This window comes from Diadema antillarum, unplaced genomic scaffold (genome assembly GCF_040938485.1).
Source record: "Diadema antillarum isolate AM-2024a unplaced genomic scaffold, OU_Dant_1.0 scf00000053, whole genome shotgun sequence".
In the NCBI taxonomy this organism is placed as follows: domain Eukaryota; kingdom Metazoa; phylum Echinodermata; class Echinoidea; order Diadematoida; family Diadematidae; genus Diadema; species Diadema antillarum.
The window spans coordinates 414,482-439,534 of NW_027270942.1; the positions used below are offsets into that span (position 1 = coordinate 414,482).

The 25,053-nt window shown below is 39.8% G+C and overlaps 1 protein-coding gene across 1 annotated transcript; it reads right to left on the reverse strand.

Moving 5' to 3' along the window:
• LOC139715638 (RING finger protein 24-like) lies at positions 1-24,232 on the reverse strand. The gene is made up of 6 exons (XM_071627195.1): positions 24,125-24,232; positions 18,369-18,605; positions 12,026-12,065; positions 4,337-4,366; positions 2,853-2,932; positions 1-1,054 (listed from the first exon to the last, which is right to left on the reverse strand). Exons 2-6 carry the CDS (start codon positions 18,458-18,460, stop codon positions 952-954), a joined length of 345 nt encoding a protein of 114 aa, XP_071483296.1. The 5' UTR covers positions 18,461-18,605; positions 24,125-24,232; the 3' UTR covers positions 1-951.
• Positions 24,233-25,053: the final 821 nt, after the last annotated feature.

Genomic DNA, 25,053 nt, shown 5'->3' on the forward strand with positions numbered 1-25,053 from the left:
TATAGCAGGTTTGATTTACTATGTTTTTCTTTGTTTGGAAGTCACAAAATTTATCTCGTTATAGCAGTTATTTCGTTATAGCCGATCTCGCTATAAGAGTAGCATTTTACATAGACTTGTGTGGAAGGAAATTTGGGACCGAGAAAATTTCCTCGTTATAACCGATATCTCGTTATAGCAGTGTTCGTTATATCGAGTTTCCCCTGTACATGTAAGTCTAAGACTGCACGGCTCTTAATTGTTCTGAGCCTTTTTTTTTTCCTTGATGGCCAATCACTTGCTGTCTTCAACACTTAGCATTATAAGGCAATACAACCAAGGTCAAGACTGCAATGTTATGAGCAACGTTACACAAATAAACATGTAGTTGAGACTTGTAGCAACTTTAGAATATATATGGTATAAGTGCCCATTGTTACACTTTTTCACCTGTTTTCAACAACAGATCCATACAATTCTCAAGGAATTCAACGAATCTTTCTCATTTAACTTATAAATATCAAGCTGCTATGGAAGAAAGCAGTCCTTCACAGAAAGAGAAATATGTTATCATCCAGCAACATACCTTGATATGTCTATACTGTACAAACATGGGCAGCTGCAAAACCACTCAAGCTGGACTTACAGCTTTCTTTTTCTTCTCCAACATTCCCATCATGCACGTCTACATCAGGCTTCAATGAAGCATGAAATGGGTCCAAATAGAAGGTTCACAAACTGGCATGAGCACTTTCTCATGCCTGCTCTTGTTCAAATTTGTCTCTTAAGGCGCACCATCATTCAGCAGTGGGGAAGCATTGGTGAAATGCTTTTTCTGTCTCGAATACGGTAGTAGTTCATGCACATCAAACACACCTGCACAGGACACTGTTGTGCAACTTAAGGTCAACTGTATTTCCATCTGCACGCTATTAAAGGGCCAATGCAGATTCCCTTGCTTCGGTTGGCAGGCTAGGCACGGACTAACCTGGTCCTCTCTGAGACCTGCTCTGGTCTCACTCTGGTCTGGCATATAGGACAGGTCTCGTGGGCCTCCAGCCACTTGGAGACGCAGCTACGCATGCAAGAGATTGAGGACAAAATGCAGAAAAATATCACTTGAACTGGCTGGTATACACTGGGCTAGTATCTTCATGGGAAAACACTTCAACTAGCAACTATGTCTTAGACTTCTACAATAAAATGCATTCCATCCTTTCATCCTACAAGGAAGGACACATTAAGACTGCTAATAATGTGTAGTCTTCAGCAACAACAAATTAACAAAGAAGAAAAAAACACATAAAAACAACTTTCAGGTAATTGTGATCATCATGTACTTTGTTTTGTTATTAATGTTTGGTACGTATTTCACACACTTTTTATGAGTATGGTGTAATGACAATCATGATCAAGATACTATTTCCTACAGTGTATGATGGCTGGCTTTAAAAAGTATGGTGATACTGGTAGTGGATAGTAGTAATGATAGCACTAGCAGTATAATAATATCCTGAAGATGATGGAGGTGGTAGTGGTGGCTGCAGAGACTGATGGCGATGATGGTAGTGGTGGTCGTGATGGTGAAGATATTGATGATAGAGACAGTAGGTGTGTTTATCAACTCTTTTTTTTGCCCGCAGAAACAGGTTTTCCAAATGGCTTTCAGGGATTTTTTTAGAGATGATAAACGCAAAGCTGTTTTGATTATGGGGTTCTGGAAGCCTTTTAGTAAACCACAAATTTGTGCTTTGTGAAAGAGGTTTCAGCCAGAAACGTGCTTGTAGAAGTGAAATAAACGCAAAGCTGTTTTAAAACAGCTTTGTACTGCACACCCTTCTCCTCAGGTCAAACAGCGCAATACAGCTGTGCAGTGACAAGGCCAGTTTTCGTGTTGGCAATGAGTTGATTAATAAATGCAACTTATTTTGGAAGGCGTTTGCAAAGGGTTTTGGAAACGACTTTTGATAGTGGGTATGGAAAGCTGTTTCAAGCTGGGAAAAGATGATAAATGCAGCCACAGATAGTGATAACAACAACAGTGGTGCTCTGAGGATGGTGGCGATGGCTACAATAGTGACTCCGATGATGGCAATGCTGACGATAATGACAGTATCTCGCGGCTGACAGAGGTAGCGGATGTTGTGGTGGAGGTGCAGAAGGAGATGACAGGGGTAACAGGAAAGAGAATGAATGCTATTGCTGATTATGGCAGCGGCAGTGGTACTGGTGGTGAAGACGTAGAGACGTTTGTGATAATGATAGGATAATGAGTCATAATGATAACTAGAAGATAGAGCACTCGTAGAGCACAGACCTCCGCCAAGCGGCACATTTCCACCCATTATACACGCATTCTGAAAATCGCCCAATTCCCCAATATAGAAGCCTTTTGTTTACATCATCACCTTCCAGCTAAGTGGTGCCTCGCCAGAGCAGAGCACACGCTTTAGAGTGATATGCAAACCTCAAATACACACAGCTTGAACTCCCAAGTACATTGACCCTATTTGCCAAAAAATCCTTCAAATATCCATACAAATTCCCCGATCACTACCATAATTTAATCATCTGTTTCTTGTGTCATTATTAACTTTTTTCAAAAGTTTCATTTAAAATCCTTTTACAATTTTTTGAGCTATTTTGCAAACAGACAAACAAACAAACCAACGCCATTGAAAACACAACCCCTAACCTCTCCTTCCTTGGCGGAGGTAATGATGATTGTAATCATTTAAGTGATAATGATAGTACAGGTGATGGCCACAGTGCTGGTGTGAAATAATAGCCTCATTTGCAATTTTGAAAAGGAGTTTGCTCCCCGGCTGCTGGAGAGAAGAGTGACAATCCAGTGGCAAGCACACTCTACTTACACCACGTGGAAGTTGTGACTGCATGGACACTGGCCGACTTTCTCCCCAGCGCGGAATTCCTCTAGGCATACAGCACATACCTACAAAGACAAAAACAAACAAACAAACAAACAAATAAACAAACAAACAAACAACAAACAAACAAACAAAGAGAAACCCTACCTCATTTTCTGGCTGGCTAATCCTAAATAACTATTTTTCAAGTTCTAATTGAGCAATGTCTGACTATTTGCAGATCTATGTAAGATATTGATTGATCTTTTAGATATAAAACTACATTAAGTAGTGTGAGATGATCTGTAATGATTCTTAATTCTATAATCCTTAAACATACTGTAAAAGTGGAAGTTTTTGCGGTGTTGAAATTTTTGTGCATTTCGTGCAACCAGAAACTACGGCGAAAATAAAAGCAAGCGAGTATTTTTGCTAGCCATATGTTCCTGTGTGTGATGTCTTGATTCCGCGGATTTAAAAACACCCGAAACTCTTCTTACCCGGCCAAGCGCGAAAAAATTTGTCGCGCGAAAATATCCACTTTTACAGTACATTGATGTATGAGATAAGAATTAGATCTTGAACTGCATATGACACCTTTCCATAAGGATGAAATCTATTACATGACATTGTATGCCCAAAATATGAATACAATAGTACAAGAGAATAACAAACTAAAAAAAAAAAAAAAAAAAAAAACCTCTCAATTTTTCAAAACATTTGTTTTACTTGATAAATATCATATCTTTATAACCTAAACCTGACTATAATGCTATCGCTTTAATATCAAACCTGGCATGAATCAAAAGATGGAAAAAGTTCATTGACACCAGTTTGGGCACCAGTAGTTGAGGAATGATTGTGGAGCAATTTTAGAGAGATATCATATCATTATCCATGAACAAAAGTCATACTCCCAAACCTTCCAGCATCATGTAACATAAAGAAAGTGAGAAAAATTGCACATTTGCAAGTACACAAGGACACACAATCAAATCTTGTGTATAGTTTTGGTTAAGACCAAACTTTAAGTTTTCTAACATTTTTTACGAGACAGTGAGTAACCTTTTATAAACTATGAAAGAGAATGTAATTCCAAGAGGAATCCAACGTTTATTTGACGAAAATTGGATTTGAAATGGCCGAGATATCAAAAAAAGAGCAATCCTAATAGAAGGTGGGACCCCCCTGTTATTACGATCGCTTTGTTTTACTTTGTTTTTGGATATCTCAGTCATTCCAGAACTGATTTTCATCAAGTAAACTTTGAATTCCTCTTAGAATGGCATGCTCTGCACTATTTCATATGTGGTTTCTTTGTATCTCGCAAAAAGTTGTAAAAGCCCAATCCTCATCTCTACCAATACTATACCATCCCTTTAAAACCACCCTAGCCTTGAAATGATGCCAAGTATCCTTCCAGGGTTTATCTATAAAAGCTACTGCTTCTAATGCGGCACAACTCTGGGTGATTGTGTTACTGCACTTACATCATTGGCCATCCTGCTAGAATATCGCACCTGCAACGAGAACAAATGCACACACACACAAAAAAAGGTCAGCATTGCAATGTTCAAGTTTTCAACAAAAGTTAACAGAGGGCTATGATACAATTGAGTAATATGTGAGTCCCACACTTTTCATTCTATATATGATATAGTTTTTTCATAACAAAATGCAGAATTGACAAGAATGTGGATCTGTCGACAGAACAAAAAGAATTTTTGTCTTAATATCAAGGAAAGGAACAGCATGTAATTCTATTATTTTCATTTTTTCCCAGCACAGATTGCATATGAGCTGTAGCATGATGTATGAACAACTACAAAAGCACTCTGAGAGCGCAGACCTCCGCCCAACAATTCATTTACACCACTGTTCTTGTTCTTCCATAGAGATCAATGATTTCCACCCATACATATGCAAGCTAAAAGTCACCTGATATCCGAATATAAAAAGCCTTTTCTTACATCATCAACCTCCAGCTGCAAGGCGCGCCTCAACCTAGCAGAAACTAGAGCACACTTGAATAGCGCTCGTACATGTACATGAAAACCTAAAAAATGTGCAGCTTGAACTCCCAAGTTCATTGACCCTACCTGCCAAAATATTAAAAATCCTTCATAAAATCAACAAGAATTCCTGGATCACTACCAAAATTTAATAACCTGTTACTTGCGTCATTCTCAATCTTTCATGTAAGTTTCAGCCAAATCTGTTCACTACTTTTTGCGTTATTTTGCACACGGACAAACAGACAAACAAACGCTGAAGAAAACATAACCTCCTCCCTTGGTGGAGGTAAATACCAAGGTTATTCTTTTGTAGGCAAAGTGTAAATAGCACAATCAATGGCAACCAGTGCCATGGGACCTACAACGAGAAAGAAATAAAATACAATGCAGATCTCAATTTGGAATGAAAAGAAGCAATTCTCACACAAGAATACTGAGAACTGTGACACAAGAGCCTTTGCAGGGCCCCATACATATAAACTGGAATCATCGAGTCCACTGTCCTGCACTAGAAGTTCACATACGGTCTAAATTTAGCCTCAGTTGCTGGTACAGGCCCAGGTACTCTCTCATTCTATGTCCCTTTCTCTCTCTGACACATCCCCGTCCAGCTCTGTCTGCTTGTTCTGTCAAGCGAGGTAATCAAAAATAAAAGTTGTGCCCTCCACCGTTTCCTCTGCAAATGATACCACCAGCAACAAATGACCTGGCTTTCCTCCACACTGATCCTATCACTCTTTTCATGCTCCAGAAACCAACTTGCCAATTACCTTGCAGCTCAGCAAACAGGAACAAAACATGAAGTCAAATTGAAAAAAAGAAGACAATTTTTACCAAACTCCTACACTTTGCCATTAAAGTAACAGATGATCATAAATATGTATGAACACAGCATTTTATGAAGCTTCTACTTTCTTGAAAAAAAAGAACACTGGCATCTATAGAAAAATAACAGTTAGGCCTGAAAACTTGCAAACCTCAAATTATGTGCAGCTTTAACTTCTTCATTTGCTGGCTCTTCTTGCAAATGACAACCTTAAAAAAAAGTTCTGGATCAAGGATTTATTTATTTGTTGTTTTTTCAAAGTGATCTGGATCACTACCAAAATTTAATCATCTGTTGCTTGTGTCACTATCAACTTTTCCTGTAAGTTTCATCCAAATCTGTTCACAACTTTCGAGTTACTTTGCAAACATACAAGCAGACCAATGCTGGCAAAAACATAACTGCCTTGGCGGAGGTAATATGATAATCATTATCATCTACTGTAGCAATTCTATCATTTGGTCAAAGTGAATACCTGGTAACTTAACTATCTACAAATTAGGAGTGGTAAGCAGTACATACTAGGAGTGGTAAGCAGATTAGGCTTTCCACCAGCTCACAAATGATAATCAGATTTTCAGATTTCAGATGACCCTCATGACAAAATTTGTGATTTTTGCTCTTTCTTGATGACTGTCAGTGTAAACAGCACAGAGGCCATTGAAAGAGGCTGGGTACTACAGTTGAACATCGGAAGCTGGATATTGCATACATGTATTCTATAGATGTTCCAGTAATTATGCCAGGCAAGAGCTCATTGACATATTATATGTTGCACTGTCTAGCAATAAGGCCAAATAAACTGCCTTTTTAAATCAAGACATGTGTCCTACATGTAGGTGATGTAAAAGATATGATGTAAACACGCCTATGGTCGGTAGTATATCAGGAGTTCTTGGATCCATGCTGCTGAGTTCTTTGCTTTTTTTTCCTCTTTTTTTTTGGGGGGGGGGGGGGGAGGGGGTGGAATAGGCAAAGAAATTCCCAAAAATTCTTTTGATGGGCAAAGTACACTATATATATGCTGAAAAGAAAACAAACAAGTTTGAACAAAAAATAAAAATGTGCAATGGTCATGTGATCAAGTTCCTCTGGTTCTTTATGCACACAGCAAAGAACTTGTGCATAAGTCAAGCATCACAAGGCATTCTGCACTGATCTCACTGCACAGAGTACTTGGTAACTAGTGCAAATGAGTATATTGACTGCAGAGAAGTGAAAGACATGAGGATGCAATAAACATTTATCCAATCCATATTCAATTTGACTCCGGGAGCAGAAATTAAAACAAACAAGATAGCAGTAGTTTTGATACAGCCACAATGGCATTTTAAAGTCTATTCAACAGTCATATTATAGACAAGGAAATGATGTCAGTATGTATATCACAATACTCCTTATGGCCCAGCATAACAAAAATATAAATTCATTCTTTTTGCCAAAAATCAAGCAACTGCCATCGAGATCCCCTTTCCCTCTACAAAACTGTCACTGCTATAAGTCAGTGACACTCTAGGGCAGTTTGATGCAAAGGATATACATGTAAATTTGTCTTTGTACACACTAGTAATGAAAAAGAGATTTGCGTGCAAAAGAATTGAAGATTTGCAATTATACGACCATGACATTATCATTTTATAATAGAATACAAATTGTATGTCTCGTTGTAAATGCCAGAAATTATGAACACCTTTAATATCACAGGCCAATGAACAATTCCCCTCTGTCCCCTTCTTGCTAACCAACAGTACATGGCTTTAGAAATAAATGAGCTTTATATCAAACCCAAAACCCAAAATGCCAAGAGGAAAATGATATAACAGTTGGTCATTGATCAAGAGATAAAGCTTGTGTTATAAGTTCAGTTCTGCAAGAATTGCATAAGAATGGAATATACATGTATAATACAGGATTGCGATGTACAATACAAAATCAACCAGTCCAAAGATATGGGGGGGGGGGGGGGGGAGGGGGAATGCAAACGTTTACAATGTTTACATATCTAATGCACTTTGCTGGCACTACTCTTTTATTTGCAGTCTGCTGATATCATATGACAAATATCCTGTGATACTTATGGGCCTATGATTGTACATGTAAATATTATAAAGCACAGCATAAAAAGCATGGCTGGAAGCCAAACATGCCATTACATGTATGTGGTGTGTGGGTGTGTGTTGCACTTGTGTGTATTTCAAGGACTGGGATGTAAACTCAATTTCATTTTGAGGGTGTTCGAGCGCTCAAAAGCGAACCAAAGTGTACCGAACCACACTGTGCCAGATTTGGAGCATTCAAGCCCTCTGTGGAGAAAGCACACCTCATGAGTTATTTTGAGCGCAGATCAATCATTTTATAGCAACAGGGTTATTCACTTGGCGTGCTTGAACTACTTACAGATGTCTCAAAACAAAGAAAATGAACTCTTAGCATTTTACATGCATGTTATGTGCACTCTTCACATGCCAACTTTTGGAACGTTTTTAGAGCACATCAGGAAATGCAACTGTAGTCCACTTTTGGCTCGGTTTAGTTCGGTATGGTAAACTTTAGGAGAGTTCAAGCGCTCCTCTGGCGCAGGTACGGTATGGTTCGATTCGCTTTAGGAGAGAGCTCAAATGCATCCTTTGATTGTCTGTTATAAAACCTGCATCCACCAATGAGTTGACCTTACTATGCAATTATACACCGTACCTTATCTCTTTCAGTGCATGCTGTAAGTGTAAAACCTGAAATTTTTGCATACATTAGTACATTTCATGGATTTCGCAAGAGCCAAGATTTGCAAAATTAAAATGCATGCAAAAGTTCTTGTCTACACTATAATGCAATGGATGCCAGTGGCAATTCATACAAATTTCATGCCGCAAAAAAAAAACTGCCGGATCAAATTCGTGAAAATTTCATGGTGCAAATATTTCTTGCATTACAATATTGTGCCACAGTCAAATAAGGTATTCACAAAGTCAAGCCTTCTTAATATCAGGGCAGTGGATCAAAGCGGTAATCAATAAAACTACATATATTACTCAATGAATGCCACTTTTCTTGATTAGGACCAACAGATGACTGCCTTGCAGTAATGACCATTTGATACAATTTTACAATAGGTGTGTGTCAAGTATAATTCTGCATTATGATACAGTAATAATAAAGGCATGATGTCAATGAGTGTTAAAAACCAGCACTCGCTACACTTGTATCAGGTTTTTACTAAGCTGTACCAAAATGACTATGAAAAATTAAACGTATTAATTAAAATATACTAAGTATCATTTTTAGACCTCTGAACACAGATCAGTGCAACATTTCTTCAAATATTTTTGATCTATTAAAGCCAGACCTGGCAACATAAAAATGTATGGGATGGAGTTGTACAGAAACTTCACTGTACTGAAACCATGCATTTATGAGATGATGTATGGAAGCTTACAAGTGCCATCGAGAAGATGAGCTCATTGTTATTATTTTACATATTATCATTATTGTCATTATTATTATTATTATTATTATTATTATCATTATTATTATTATTATTTGACAAATTATTATTATCATCATTATCATCATTACTATTATTGTTGTTATGATTTATTTCTGTTGCTGTTTGTTTGGGATTTTTTTGTCTGAGTGGACGTGGAGGTGAGATCAAAGATCTATAGACTTCTCATGTTCTTGGGTCTGGGAAGACGCTAAAGGAGAGACATCAGATCTCATCCTCCTGGATCCTAGAAGGCAAGGTGGCGAAATCCTACATGCCACAAGTACGATGCAGATCTCATCTCCTCAACTTCTCAGGTCTGAGAAGGCGAAATGGCAAATTGTGCGATCTCGTCTCGACACCTCGGACCTCAGAAAGAGTCACTAAGAAATCTTGTCGTCTTGACTTCTCGGGTCTGAGATGGCAGAAAGATGAGATCTCAAAGCCAGATCTCCCCTTCTTGCTTTCTCAGACCCTGAGAAACTGAAAGGGCGAAATCTGGGATCTCCCTTTCTTGGAGACAAAAAGGTTGTTAAGGCAAGGAATTATCTCGTCCTCTCAGCTACCAGACACTAAATCTGTAGCTAAAGAAAATGTTAACTCCCCCAGGAAGGGAGGCCAGTCCTTTGCAGACAAAACTCTCCAGTCTGCACTAAAACGTACCTGCAGTCTGTAATTGTTCAATGAACAGGTGTCTTGCTGAAGGCTATTAAAACTTTACCATAGTTGTTACCATCGTTGTTACCAACTCAATTGCACACATTATTAATAGCATCAGTAAATAGAGGTCCAGAGAAGTTTGAAGTGCCTACTTTCAAAATTGGAACTAAACTCTTTCTGAAAGCAACTTTATCAATTATCAATTATTATCATTTTCCTGAGCAGAAGATTAAAAAACTTCAAAAACATGGCCATCTTTGAAGAGTTTGCATTTAATTTATCTTTAAACATCCAATATGTCTGTCTCTTTGTCCATCCAATATAAAGCGTCAGTGACATTTTACAACTACATAACTTTGGCATATACTCTCACCATACTGCAAAACCAAAATTCCTTTCATCTTGCATGGGGGGGGGGGGGGGTGGATAATGTACGAGGGAAACAGAAAATCCCTGAAATGGCCCCTTTAATTGTGAATATATATTTATCCAGATCTTTTAATAGCCTGTAGAACTCTGACCCAACATCCCAGTCTCTTGCCTTACTTCTTGTCACTATTGTTTAGATTGGCATTCACTTTTGAAGATTATAGCTAACGGAATAGGTCTACATCTACATGAGATTGAAAACGTTGTACACATACAAAATGTAGCCCCATCTTATGTTTATGATTTAGACCTCACTAGTCCACCACACATATCAGTTTCTTCTCAATATCAACTTTCTTCATATTTGTATTAGCATTACACCCTAAGAGTTCTATACCAAGTTTACATTATGTACCAGTAGTTTTTAAATATCATGACTGTCTTTCCAAAGGCAATTTATATTTTTCAATAGCAGCTTGATAAAGTATAGGGCAATTCCGCAGTTAGGTGGACATGACATGGATAAAAGAAATGTGCCTCTTTATCTTACTCTTTAACTTAGGTAACAACTAATGCCATGGATGTTCACCAATCATTAAGGTCTTTCAAATTCAGCAGATTTTATCTTTCGTATTGATTGATTTCGCGAGATCTAAAACCATCATTTAAAATGTACATGTGGGACTGGGTATGCTGAAATTCACTTAAATGCAAATTACAGTAGGTTCCTTTGAAATTTTTTCCTAAAAGTTTTGCTAAAGGGTAAAAGATAAATACATTTAAATACTCCGGAAATCATGTGACATTTTGTCAATTACAAAAGGGTGAAATGACCTGTGGAATTACTCCGGACAAATGTAACGTTACTAACCGTAACGTTACTAACCATGCTTTTGGGGGCCAGCTAAGAAATTATTGGTCGAACTGCTGAAAAACATTGTGTGAACATTTGTCATGATGCAATAATTGAAATTAATGCAACACTTTGTTATGAAGTAACTTGAATTTTTGCACACTTTTTGTTACAAGACATTGATTTTTTTCTCATGTCCTTTTTTCGTAAAGTTACTAACCGGCCCTTTAAGTTGCCATAGCAATGCTATTATTTCTTGGATTGTATTCATTCTTTTCTGTATCATAAACTTGGGAATGATGAACATGTTTTTGACATAATTTTGGCTTGAAATGAATAAATGGTAATTTAGTAGTAAAAACAAATATCTAAATTTGTTCAAATGTAACGTTACTAACCGCGGAATTGCCCTATATCATTATCTATAAATGTGTATTCCACATATGTAAATACTTATAATATTGTGTAAATACCACATCATTCATCAGAGGACTCTGATTTACATCTTATATGAAAAAAAAACCCAACATTAATCATCTATTCAATTGATACATGTAGTTTTGCCCACTTTTCTTCCCTGTAAGTGTCAGTGATATCAATTTGAAATTGAGAAAGCACATATGAGTGAACATGCATCCGAGGAATAGTCTCCTGCACCAAGAGCTCGCAATAAAGTTCTGCGTTAAAACAGCCAGCAGATAATAATAATAATAATAATAATAATAATAACAAAAATAATAATAGCATTTATATGGCGCTTCATACTGACGTTTCTAAGCGCACTTTTGCTACTCATACATATAGACTAGAAAACACAGTAACATTAACAAAATCAGCGTTAACAGTAACAATAGAAGAAGAAAGAAAAGAAAAGAAAAGAAAAATACATGTGATACAATGGTACAATAATTGATAACTGTGTGTGCCTCCAGAAAAAAAAAAATTACAACTAAAGGTTAGGCAACTTTATCTCACCTCTTTGTATCCCCTTGATACTGTCCCCTCTCTCTTCAATCTGAAAGATAAATAAATCATGGTTTACAAATATTAAGCATATAGTGTATACATCATATCGTCTGTTGGGAAAGATAAGGGCGTTAAGGTGCCACTACTGACATAGGCTGTGAGAAACTTTACGCCATTATCGTACTCAGTAAGCCAGTTCACAGTTAGCTCGTGGGCACATTGGTACAAATGACCTTTCTTTTTTCTCAATTGGTTAGGCACTTCACTCGTTTTTAAAGCAGCATGACGAATAAGCATGCCCACAATTTATGGAATTCATGTTCAAACAAAGAATGAACCTACGCAGAGCAGGTGACAAGAATGGTCTGTCAATTGACACTTCAGCAGGCATTCATTAGGCATTTTCACATCAGCCCAATGTTTCGAAATAGCGCGCTATTTTCTGACTTGGGAAATTCACCCGATCACGAAATAGCCTGCTATTTGATAATGTGAATACAAGTTAGCGCGCTAATTTTATCCCTCTGATCGAGAAAATTTCTTGAGTCTAACTCGGGAAATTTCCGAAAAAGCGGGATAATTTGCGAACTAGCGCGCTATTTGATAATGTGAAATCGCCTCAAGAAATTAGCGCGATGCATCCCATCATGCCTGGCATGTGTGACCCAAAAGCGCGCGCTCTACTGGTATACCCGACACTGTTGGTGCATGCTCAGCTGTCAAATTAGCTCGAAAAAATTTCGGGCTAATTCTCTTCGGGCTGATGTGAATAGTAAATGAAATAGCGTGCTAATTTGCGATCGTGAAAAATCTCTCGAGCTTGGATTTTTATCGGGCTGATGTGAAAACGCCTTGTTTTGTGTTGAATGCATATTTAATCAAACTTTTTCTACCAACATTGCTAAATACCAGGCTTGCTGTCCGGTGGATGTGCTAGTAAGCACCATTTATAAGGGTTATATGAAAAATCATTACATCAGGGGCCCATTGCAAAAAACTCCAACCACATTTTTTTCCGGTTGAAATCACAAAATTCCGGTTGGAAGCTCCCAACCAGAGTTTTTATGCAACAGATTTTACGTTCTTAGGTAGGCAACCTTAAAAAATTCAGGTTGGGCAAATCCCAACCTGAATTTTTTAAGGTTGCTAAAAAAGTTTTATGCAACGGGACCCAGGGATGCTTATCTCAGTGAATTAAAAAACCAACATGCCTGATTGCACAAATGACCTTTTTCTGCTCATGCGCAAAGTGGAACTGTGAACTGGCTTATTGATGACATGAGGCTACAATACACACCTTTTCCCTCAACAGCTGAAGAACCGAAACTTGCATGAGAACTGGTTACATTATTGCATAGAAAATTGCTTACTCAACAAACATATATGTACAAGCAGCTAGGCATGAAATGTTCACAAAAGCACTCATGGCCTCAATGGAATTGGTATCAATCTAGAGAACCACAATGAATTCATACTTCTGCCTTTGACACCCATGATTGGATCACTGCTCGGTTTCGTATCTATCAAAGATAACTTGAGCACACTGTACACACGAACCTTTGCAGTAGTGGTAATTAAGAAGTGAAACATACGGTGTACAGGGTATACACTGTAGTTCTGAAATATTGATTTATTATGAAAATGAATCTACATTCACATTAAAAAATGTCTCCTAGGTCTTTTGGAGAACTCCGTGTAACAGGAAGAGAGAGTATACAAAATATGAACTTCTAAACAATTCCTGAAGTAAAATATGAATTTCCATTAAATAATTCTTTCAGAAGGCAGTTATAAATATAAATTTGGTTCCACAAGAACAACCATTATGCAAGGTTCAGAAATCCTTTTGCTTCTTATAAAAGCTTTAAAGGTTCATTTGTTCGTTTCTTTGTTTCTAAATGTTGGATTTAGTTATACCTTTTTGTCACACCTGTTAACCTTAACATTCAGTAAATAGGAATAACTGGGGGGGGGGGGGGATAACACAAAAATAGGAATTTTCACCCATTTTCCCTAGATGTATTATATGCAAGTATATTAGCAGATATTGACAAATAAGAGGACAAGGTTAAATTAGTATTTTTCTTTCCTTAGATTAAAATAGGAATGCTCCTATTAAACGGGAGCAGTTGGTAGGTACACTGTATGATATGCATCGCTTTTCTTCCTAGAGACATTGCTCCAAAATATTGTACGGTTTGTGGTCAAATTCTGACGTCTGTCACATACTGCATCTGTAATGTGTGCCACATGAGGCCTGGGGGATGGACACTAAAGTGACAGTTGCACAGCACTATCTCCAGCTTCAGACTTTGATGTTTCCCTTTGCCATATAAATTTTGCACAAGCCTCATGATACCAGCAAATAGTCACTCACTTCAGAACAAGTGACATTGACAAATTACTGCTGTTTGCAGTGGCGGATCCCGAGGGGGGCGCAACCGGCACACGCCCCCCTTTATTTTTCGTTAAAAGCAAAAGAAATAAAAAGAAAAAAATGAAATGAAACCAGGAAGTGGCACCAGAAATATTAGTTGTTCCCCCCCCCCCCCCTTTACAGAATTCCTGGATCCGCCCCTGGTTTGGGCTATGTACTTTGTGTGTGTGTGTGCGTGTGTGTGTGTGTGTGTGTTGTCATTATGCATGTTTAGATTTTTTCAAACCAGAGAAGTTTCAATTCTGTATTTCATCTGTAACTGTCATCTGTAACTGTCTTAAAGACACCCAGTCGCGAGGATACATGGACATATTTCAGCCGCGGGCGGCAGCACGTAAACTCGCTTCCGAAGTTGCTACGAAGCGAAATGTGTGTGTGCGCAAGACATCCCTAAAGCAATGTATCGCGCTATAGTATCTCGATTGCTCGCGATCGCTTGCTGAGCGCGGGACAGTACGTTTTGTGTAATGTGAGTGATGTTCGCATGAGCTAGTAGCTAGCTGCGTATACTTCGTACGACTACGCATTCTCTTCATCGCATCGTCGATCGTCGTCACTCGTCAACTATACTGTAATCATCAGATCAGATCAGATTAGTGAGTGCAGACCACATTATAATAGATAGGGTGGCCATCATGGACGATGACACATCGTCATGGGTAGCGGATATTACCGCCGAGTTGTCTATTCTGAACGCGGACGATTGGGTCGGAGACCCTGCCTGTATCATGTACTTGCCCTGGCGTGTGTACATAAATTCAGGACGGGGAAGCGACTGTGCCCGTGCAGGGCCAACGGCCAACGGCCACAGTTGCACTGCACATTTATGCAGTATTTTTGCACTCTTCATTGTTTTACTAACTAATATGAAGAAGGTGAGCGTTGTATCACCTGCCTGGAATATACTATATGTAAGAAGCAATGCCGAAACCCTTTCATTTGACTAGGTAAACTCACAGTTATAGTTCTGTCAGCTTAGCCTGGTGTGAATAATCTTTAAAAAAAAGACACACACACACACACACACACACAAAGTGAACATTAAAACTCATAGATAAGTACATGACAAATAAGATGTAATGCCTTCTTCAGACAGGAGCATAAAGAAATTATTGTCTATCTCCCTCTTACACAAACAAACAGAACACTATTGTCTCAACAATACAGTGTGAAGGATAACCATTATAAATAAACCTATCACAGGTATCAGTATTTGAGGTTATGTGTGAAAAATGCCCTACAAATTAATGAAAATCGTGGACAGTAGACCTTTGTCCATAGTCAACTCAGTGTAACATTGCAAAGCCATTGTAATGGGTTAGCTTTCTACCAAACACTGATTAAAATACCAATCAGAGGCGTACCTTTGATCAACAAATAAGGGATGTGCCACGGATACCAATTAATCGTACTTGATGAAGCTCATACCTGTACATATTAGCATGTTACAAACTGATAGGTTCATATTGCCCCTTGACCTATGACCAATATCTGTATTAGAATTAAAACAATGGATTCTTATGAACTGTTGTTCATCAACAACTTCCACACCAATCAACATCCCTATTAGACACTCCTATATGAAGATGTGAAGGTAAATAAAACTGTAACTTTCACGTACAAGGGTATTGTACGTACACTACTGTAACTCTGTAGTTACTACCACTGACCTGACACTGTCGGTGTAACCAAACTTTAACGAATTTCAACTGTAAAGGATCATTTTTTTTTCTTCAGAATTTACATTTCAACATACTTGTAGAAATTCACATGAAAAGATGTACACTTCACTGGATCACTTGAATTTGGTTTCAAATTATTGGACCAAATGCATTGGAAGTTTGACTATAAATGCAACATAGATGCCTGAAACTTTTGCCAAGCTTATGAAAATTACAATCTTTATCAAAATTCCTTAACCAAACTTAAAATGTAGGGCCCCTAAATATGATGAAAGAGGAGACTTTGCTATACAGTTAAATCAATGGGGACAAACAGTATTTGAATCGCAGCCATGAAATCTGACTATGCAAATTTAACCTGGATTGTTGACGCTAGCTGCTCAGGAAAGTGACCTATCTGTATCTATCTAGATTCTACATTTGCACATGAAATACTTTAAATTCTCAATACTGTGATGACAAAAAACTTACCACTACTTGCGATTCCCTGACTACTGACATTTGCTGCCTACTGCTGGGTCAGTTTTTAAGAAGCGATAAACTGACCCAGCAAATGTCATTTCGATTACGGCGTTATCATAATTTGACATAAATGAGAACTTAGAGAAGTTTTTCGCGGAATTATACATAGAAAAATAGGCCTACTTGTCGATGAAACGCAAAGGCCCTAGCAGTTAAAGATAGATTAGAAAAAGTCATTCCACTTCAATCATTGATTCATGTAATAGACTTCTAACGTTACTTACACATCATCTGGATCTGGATTCCTTGAAGTTGTTGACTTGGTCAGCTGGGGTTGCTTGATTGGCGTAAGCCGTGGCATTACAATTCCACCGTGCATGCCGTAACACGAATTTGCACATTCTAAATTCCTGCAAAACTGTTCATGCAACTCCAGCAAGTGGAAAGCAAATTTTTCATCGGCACGCTGACGCTGAAGCTTCCCCCTCTGCCACTGGTCTCTTACTTGTCCTAAGCAGGGAGGTGAGAGGAAACCTCCCTGTCCTAAGCATGCTAAGAACACGTCTCTCTGCGTTCTCCACTCGTCGATAGCGTCAAACAAGTACAACGTTTTACTCGAGTTGGACGGCTGTTTTGATCTCCATTGTGAGGTTTCATTACTAAACCAAAGCCAAGGCTAATCCGAAACAGTACACGCATACCACACACATTATTGATATTGACATACCGGTACCGACGACTTTATACCAACTTTGTTGTGTTCCGATCCGGCCCAACATACTGTAACACAGCTGACGCAGCAGACAATTGCCAATGAGATCAAAACAACCCGCCATATGGCCATGAGCATTGCAACTTGCTATACATGAAGTTTAGAGTTTTAATATTTCTTCATCAAAGCATATTTATAAATACCAAATATTAAACAACGTAATATATGAATGATTTAAAATAATGTTATATAATATTTTCAGACATTTTAAAATATTATTGCTTAGATTGCTGAAATTGGCACCATAGTGCAAATAAACAGAGACTGCAGCCAGATACGTACGTACGTACACCACACAGCTCTACTGTTGTGTCGCGACAAGGACCCGTAGGAGAGATTTTCATGCACATGGCTGCTGTGCGGTTTTGTGCGTGCACCCATTCGGCCCCATTCGGTAGGTATTCGGGCGTCCATGTTGAAATTACAGTGGACGGCTCGCACGGCTCTCGTGCCCCATCTGGTTTTCGCTGGTGCGCTACGTAGCGTCGTGTTCGGCATTCGGTACGTACGGGGGTACATTAACGGGAGGAGCAGCTTGTCGTGCTTTTCTACTGAGCTGCGAATCGCCTGCGACGACCGATTGCCTTTAAAGTACAACTGTAAGGACTGAATCTAACCTTGTAGCATTTTCAATGGGATTTTTGTTTCTTTGTTTGTTTTGATATTCACTGCAATGGACATTTGCAGGAAATCAAATCTTAAAATGACACATATTCATTTGAAATAAATACTTAAAATGTCTTCTTTTTTGCATGATAAAGGTGCATGTCACACTTCTGATGTCAAAAGTAGGCCATTTTCACTGTGTAAAGTAAAAATGTATCATAGCAAAGGAAAATTTTGGAAGTTTTGACCAACTCCATCTTTTCCATCTGGCATCTATCCAGCGGAAACATAAAATATCTTCAAAGTGTCTATCAAAAAGTTCCATGTTCATCATACATTGTACATTGCAGGCCTACAAGTTGTACATTTACATAATTATGAAGCTAAACTTACTTCATTAGGTAGCAACAGAACAGGATGTTCAGGACAAATATGAAGCCGGCGACCAACAGAAAAGGGTAGAGCTGGCTCAACGTCAGAGTCATCTTTTGTCATGTTGATGGAAAATGCCAGTAAAGTATGTCACATGGTTTATCACATGATGAAACCCCAACTTGAAATCTATCATACATGTAGTTTGGTGTCAGTTGCCATCATGGCCGGTCACATCTTTGTTACACTCTTGAGATCCTGTAATGTGAAACACAATTAAAAAATACGGAAAGTTGACACTCAGGAATCCCTTGAACTCAAACATTCCAACTAACAAACAAGCAAAGCAAAACAAAGCTAAGCAAACCACAGGGAAATGTTCAAGACCAAACAGCAAATAAGACAGAAGGATGGACTATATTCCTTCTAGGACTCATGACTATTGTAAAACAACAATATTTTTGCGGCATGAAATTTTCGAGAATGGGAGCCAACAGCCTTATTTGCAGTATGAAATTTTTGCGAGTTGCCTCTATAGTTTAATGCACAAGACCTTTATCATGCATTTTAATTTCGCGAAACTCGGCTCTCGCGAAATTCGCAAAATTAAAATGCATGCAAACATTCGTTTCACAGTATTTGAAGCACAACATTGACATCTTGAATACATTAACAGTTGGACACTTTATATAATGCCTTTCATTCATAAACACACAAAAATTTTTCATGAAAATATAATGCAAAATATGTGTCACATCCAATTTGAATGAAGCTACTGGTCCATATCATTCAGGAACACGGAAGGCGACTAAACCCTAATAGTACACCATAGTAGGAAACTGGGTCGAAGTTGCGTTGAACCAGAACGGTTCAAACCGTCGCAATAGCGTATGTATCAATGGTGTGTGTCTAAAGAAGTGAAAAACTGACCCAGCAAATGTCATTATTATAAATGAGAAGTTTTTCGCGGAATTAGACATACTTGTCGGTCAACTATCTCTCAGGCACCGTGGCTTAGACAGCATGTTTCCTGGTAATTTGCGAAACACAGCCCGAACGCCGAACCACAGTCCATAACTGTATACAACTTTACAAGGAGCGCCCGGGCCCGGGGTTCGTTTCCTGGTACTGTGTTGTGTGTTCATGTGTGTGGGATTTCGCATTGAGATTATATCGATGGTTGGGATGCAGTGTGTGTGTGTGTGCATAATATTCTGAATGAAAGCACTTGTGGTACGCCACTCCATTGCTCTAATGGCCTTCCCTGTGCGGCGTGTTTGAGCAGAGACAGCTGACAGGGAAGGGTGCTGTGCGTGATGACACACAACAAAACGCAGCAGTGGTAAACTTTCATCCTTCATTCATGATTTTAAATTAATAAATGGAGGGATACTGCATTATATCTTGAGCAGGGATCACTAATTAATCTATTGCAGCTGTAGGGGCATATATGTCCACTGTCCTTGAGCAAAATTATTGTGAAATAATGGGGGAAAAAATCCCGATTCACGGGCAGCCACTACATGCACGCACACGCACACACACACACACACAAGCCTCGTCTGCGCAGGTGGTTACAAAAATTGCGATGTGGTGGCGGTGGCAGATGGATGAAGGAGATGTAGAAATATTTAGAAATCTACTGATTGTTGTGACTTGCTAGGATGTTCAAAAATATTCCTCACACTCTGCACCATGATCATGACAATTTTCTGTGATGCAACATTGTAATTGTAAAGTTTGATAATCCCACAGCGGAGAGCATAGGTACGCGTTATAGCAGTGTTTGATGTGTCAAAATCACAGTGGCTACATTGTATGTGTCAGGCAGGCTTTAGTGACCTTATCACTTGTCACACGGTGTTCCATACAGCAAGAGAAGCTCGCCTGCTGCTCAGTGCATGGTGGTTCCTGGGATATCACCTTAGCATATGGGGAATGAGGTACCGAGAATGTATAGGGCCATAAAGTGCATGATTGCCGGTTGGTCAGCCAACGATCTACGTGTGTGCAGCGATAGGGCTGTGTATTACAATAGGTAGTATCAAGGAGGTTCGAGAAATGGAGTCACAACAGTCTTACTCGCTTTGATCCCATGCTCGAAGCCGCCACTCAAAAATATTTCAAGTATGTGTCAAACTGGATCTGCCACTCAGATGCGAAGACAATTGACTCGTGTCTCATTGCATAATCACCAGCCACTTTCCAAGGAAGATGTCTTTGTGATGGTAATTACCTTTCGCTATTCCTAAGTACAAACGATGGGCGGTAGACAATGGTAAAGGCACGGGGGTGCACGAATAGAAATTGCTCAAATATTGCTGAAATAGATAGCAAAATTACTCGACTGTACGTGTCTGTATGCTAATTAATCTGACATATTAATTTATAAAGAACTATACTTGCAGATGATACCATATCAATATCAGTTTCATTTGGCGGAAATAAGGAGAAAAGTGATAAAACCAGCTTTCCGTGAGGGCAAAATTTCAAACACTTTCACAAAATACAGCTCAGATTTACATTTTTGCACATATTTTCAAACAGAATTGACTTTTGTTTTATATGCTTTATCATTGTGGGTGAAATTTCATTGCATTTGATATATAGACGAGCAGCATATACCCGATAGTGTTAAAAATGAATCTTCAGATTGCTCCTGAAGAGAGATGGCGGCTTCAAGCATCGAACATCAAAGGCACAAATGCACCTGTGGAATTCTTTTGTCCATCCATAGAAAACTGACAGCTGATTGAATTACTGTAGTCAGTACTTTGTAATTCCATCTCTCGAACCTTCTTGGTAGTATAGGGCTGGAGTTGTATCTATATGGTAAAAGGTATGGCCATAGAATCCACATCTATAGGCTCTTTGGTTTGTTGGCCAGAGTTTGGCAATATTGTGAAATAGCCCCCCAAGGTGCCCCCCCCCCCCCCCCATCCATGCGTTTATAGCAAGCAAGGTCACGGTAGTGTAGGGTTGTATCATTGTCCCCGCGTTCACATTGGTCCCCGCAACGCGGGGAAAGTCCTGAGCTGTGGGACTTTCTCCTCCAAAACCATAATGTGAACGCTCGCTGGGACTTGTCCCCTCGTCCCCGCGAAGCAAGTGGGGTACGGGGACAAGATTTGGAGGGGAGAGTGACCTTGGGGCGCAATTGATAGCGTCCAGCTGTGGTCATCAAATGTGCGCATGCGCTATGCCTGGATTCAAGTGGCAGAGCTCGCTCCAAGCCCCAAAATGCCCCCACAGCTCGGGGACAGATGAGGTACCAATGTGAACAGTCAGTCGTAAACAAGATAAGATCTCTTGTGGCTGTCTCCGCGTCGTGGGGACCAATGTGAACGCGGAGATTATGGGCAGGGAGTTCATATCTTAATGTACAAAAATAGGTCCGTTGGTTCGTTGGTAAGCTGCAGAGACTTCCCCATATGATATACCAAGTGCTGCATACAGGGTTAAGGAATTAAGGAAATACCAGGTATGCAGCTGAAATCAGCTGAATCACTTACGTTTATTGACTAAAGTACTAGTAAGTTGTTCGAGCGCTAAATTTAACTTCGTAATATTGTGAACTTTGCTCATTCACAATATTACAAAGTTGAATTTAGCGCTCGAACAACTTACTGTGTACCGATATAGTGATTGTATGAAGCATTTGGCTTGCCGTAGACGTTCGTGCGGTCATTTTTCAAACAAAGGCGGCGATGAATTGGGGAGCGCTGCGAAGAAGTGGAGGAAAACAACCAGAAAACAGGAGGAAACAGTGGAAGAGGCGAGTCAAAATGTTGACTGATTAATCCTGTATATATTTTTTTCCAGATTGGTTTGAAAACCAAGCTGGAAAAAATAATAATAACCATTTTTAAGCAGGGGGAACTGGGTCGAAGTTGCGTTGAACCAGAACGGTTCAAACCGTTGCAATAGCGTATGTATCAATGCCCGATTGTCAATGGTGTCTGTCTAAAGAAGCGAAAAACTGACCCAGCAAATGTCATTATTATAAATGAGAAGTTTTTCGCGGAATTAGACATACACTGTACTTGTCGGTCAAGAGTGATAGGTACTCAAATTCGCATGCACTGCTCAATTGGGGTAAAACCTCGCATCAATAATATAAATATCTAACTGTTACTAGTGTTATGTTAGGGCTGTAAAGTGCATGATTGCCGACCAACCATCTCATCATACAAAAAGAAAAAAAAGAAGCTTGAGAAGAGTGGTGGGGTATTCTGCAGTAGGAATATGCCACCACACCATCGCTCTCCATTAATTAATAGTATCAGTTCGGGAAACCCACTCACAAGGGGGGCCCCTCCTTATAAGTAACCCGTCCCCCTTATAAGTAACCCCGTCCCCCTTATAAGTAACCCCCGGGGCACCCCTTATAAGGAGTCTCCACGCTTTTTTGCAATGCAACGCGAAAATGAAAGGACTGCGGCAATTCGCTTGATTATGTCCATAAAGCTTGACAAGTTTCCTAGTTACTCACGAAATTTGAGCAAAATCGGTTTGAGGCATCATATCTAAAATCATGGATTTAAATGCGATGTCAAACGACCCATGCGAATGCTGAAATGCGAGCGATTACTGGCGTGAGTGTCGCCAGGCGCGGCGGCGCGGCAATGCTTGAGTGCAGACGTGGCGACTGAGTACGGTACTCAGTCGCCATGTCTGCACTCAAGCATTGCCGCGCCGCCGCGCCTGGCGACACTCACGCCAGTAATCGCTCGCATTTCAACATTCGCATGGGTCGTTTGACATCGCATTTAAATCCATGATTTTAGATATGATGCCTCAAACCGATTTTGCTCAAATTTCGTGAGTAACTAGGAAACTTGTCAAGCTTTATGGACATAATCAAGCGAATTGCCGCAGTCCTTTCATTTTCGCGTTGCATTGCAAAAAAGCGTGGAGACTCCTTATAAGGGGTGCCCCGGGGGTTACTTATAAGGGGGACGGGGTTACTTATAAGGGGGACGGGTTACTTATAAGGAGGGGCCCCCCTTGTGAGTGGGTTTCCCGAACTGGTATAGACCTCTTCACTCTAGATTTTGGATCCATGCAATCTCCCACAACTAGATCCTTGCTGTCTATTCAAATTCACAAGGAATTTGGCAAAATCGTGAAATAGGCCCCACCGCAGTGCGCGTGCACCCGTGCGATGCTATGCTGTGGAAATCGGCCCCACCGCCGTATGTATCTCGCGTAAACCCCGTTTGGTGGGGCCGTATTCACGAGTATTATACTGTGGAAGAAAGCCCCACCGCCGTGCTTATCTACCGATGAACGCCACACGGTGGGGCTGAATTCACGAGTATAAACAGGCGAGCCGCCGTAGTATTTGTACGGATACGCAGTGGTGGGGCCTATTTCACGAGTATGCCAGGAATTTTATTTATCGATTCATTTAGGCCTATTTATTTATTCATTTATTGGCCTGCCTGGCTACAAACTGCAGTCCTGCAGATCCCACCCGCCCGACCGAACGCGTCGCCATGCGCTGTGGACAGCCCCATGACCCCACAGGCACTGCACTGCACTGCATGCTGCACTGGTTACTGGCAGCTCCCGGAGTTCCCCGGGGTTACGTACCAATCAATGTTGCAGCTCCAGCTCCAGTTTAGATGGACTCACACTTGGTAGATACCAACAACAGTAACTTCAGCTAGATCTACATCATCTAAGGCAGATTCAGGGACTGCTAGTAACCTGCTCAGTAGATAAGGGTGAATCTCACATGTAACGCACATTCACCAGAAATACGACATTCTTACCCCAGGTAGCAGTGCAGTGGTCAGGTTTCCTGGGCTCAGCTGCTTTTACGGTCATGGATCTATGTTGCGAAACTATTACTGTTGGTGATCTCGATTACAGCACGAGCTTCTATAATATGCATGTAGTGATACGGGGGTTACCGGTGGGGTGTGATGTGGTGGCGAAGGGTTGGTGGTACGGTGGCCATCGGAGTCCAACGTTCATTTGCTCTACACACACCACACACACGCACGCAAGACGCCTGCTGCTCCAAGAGTATTTCGCTGCTTCTCCAGACAAGACGAACCCTACCATTAGTAAGTATGTAGGTTATATCGAGTCGGCATAATGCTCTACCGGCCGTAGCGAAATGCAATAGCTGCATGCTAGTACCTCCTCTCACAGGGATTTCTTCAAACTTGCACCGGCGCCCACAATTTAGAGGTAAGTAAAATATGGAAATAAATATATTTAAAACGCAGAGTAATCCTCTTGACCTCAGAAAACGCGTATCTTGAATACCAGGATGTATTGAATGAGGTAGACTCATTGTTTTAGCATAGAAAGTAATCGTAAATGCTCGACAAATACAGGTGGACGATTGACACTGTTATAAGCGGGAAATCGCACAGATGTAGTACATCCCTTGTTGTTTGTATACAGTACATGATGCGACACATGTGTGCACGTTTATTGTGCAAGGCGGCAGCATGCAGCAGTTAAATTGGGGAGATTCTATGTTGCTAGAGTTGGCATAATTATGCTTTCTGACATAATTTTGGACGTTTTAGCATCTAGTATTATGCTAGGCATAATTTGGCTGTTTTTAGCATAATTCTAGCATAATTGCTACAGAAACTTCAAAGGAAATCTCCAGGCGTTTTGTGTAGGCCTTACCTATAGGTAGAATGTAGTCTAGATCTTTTTCTATAATATGCCAATGAATGGT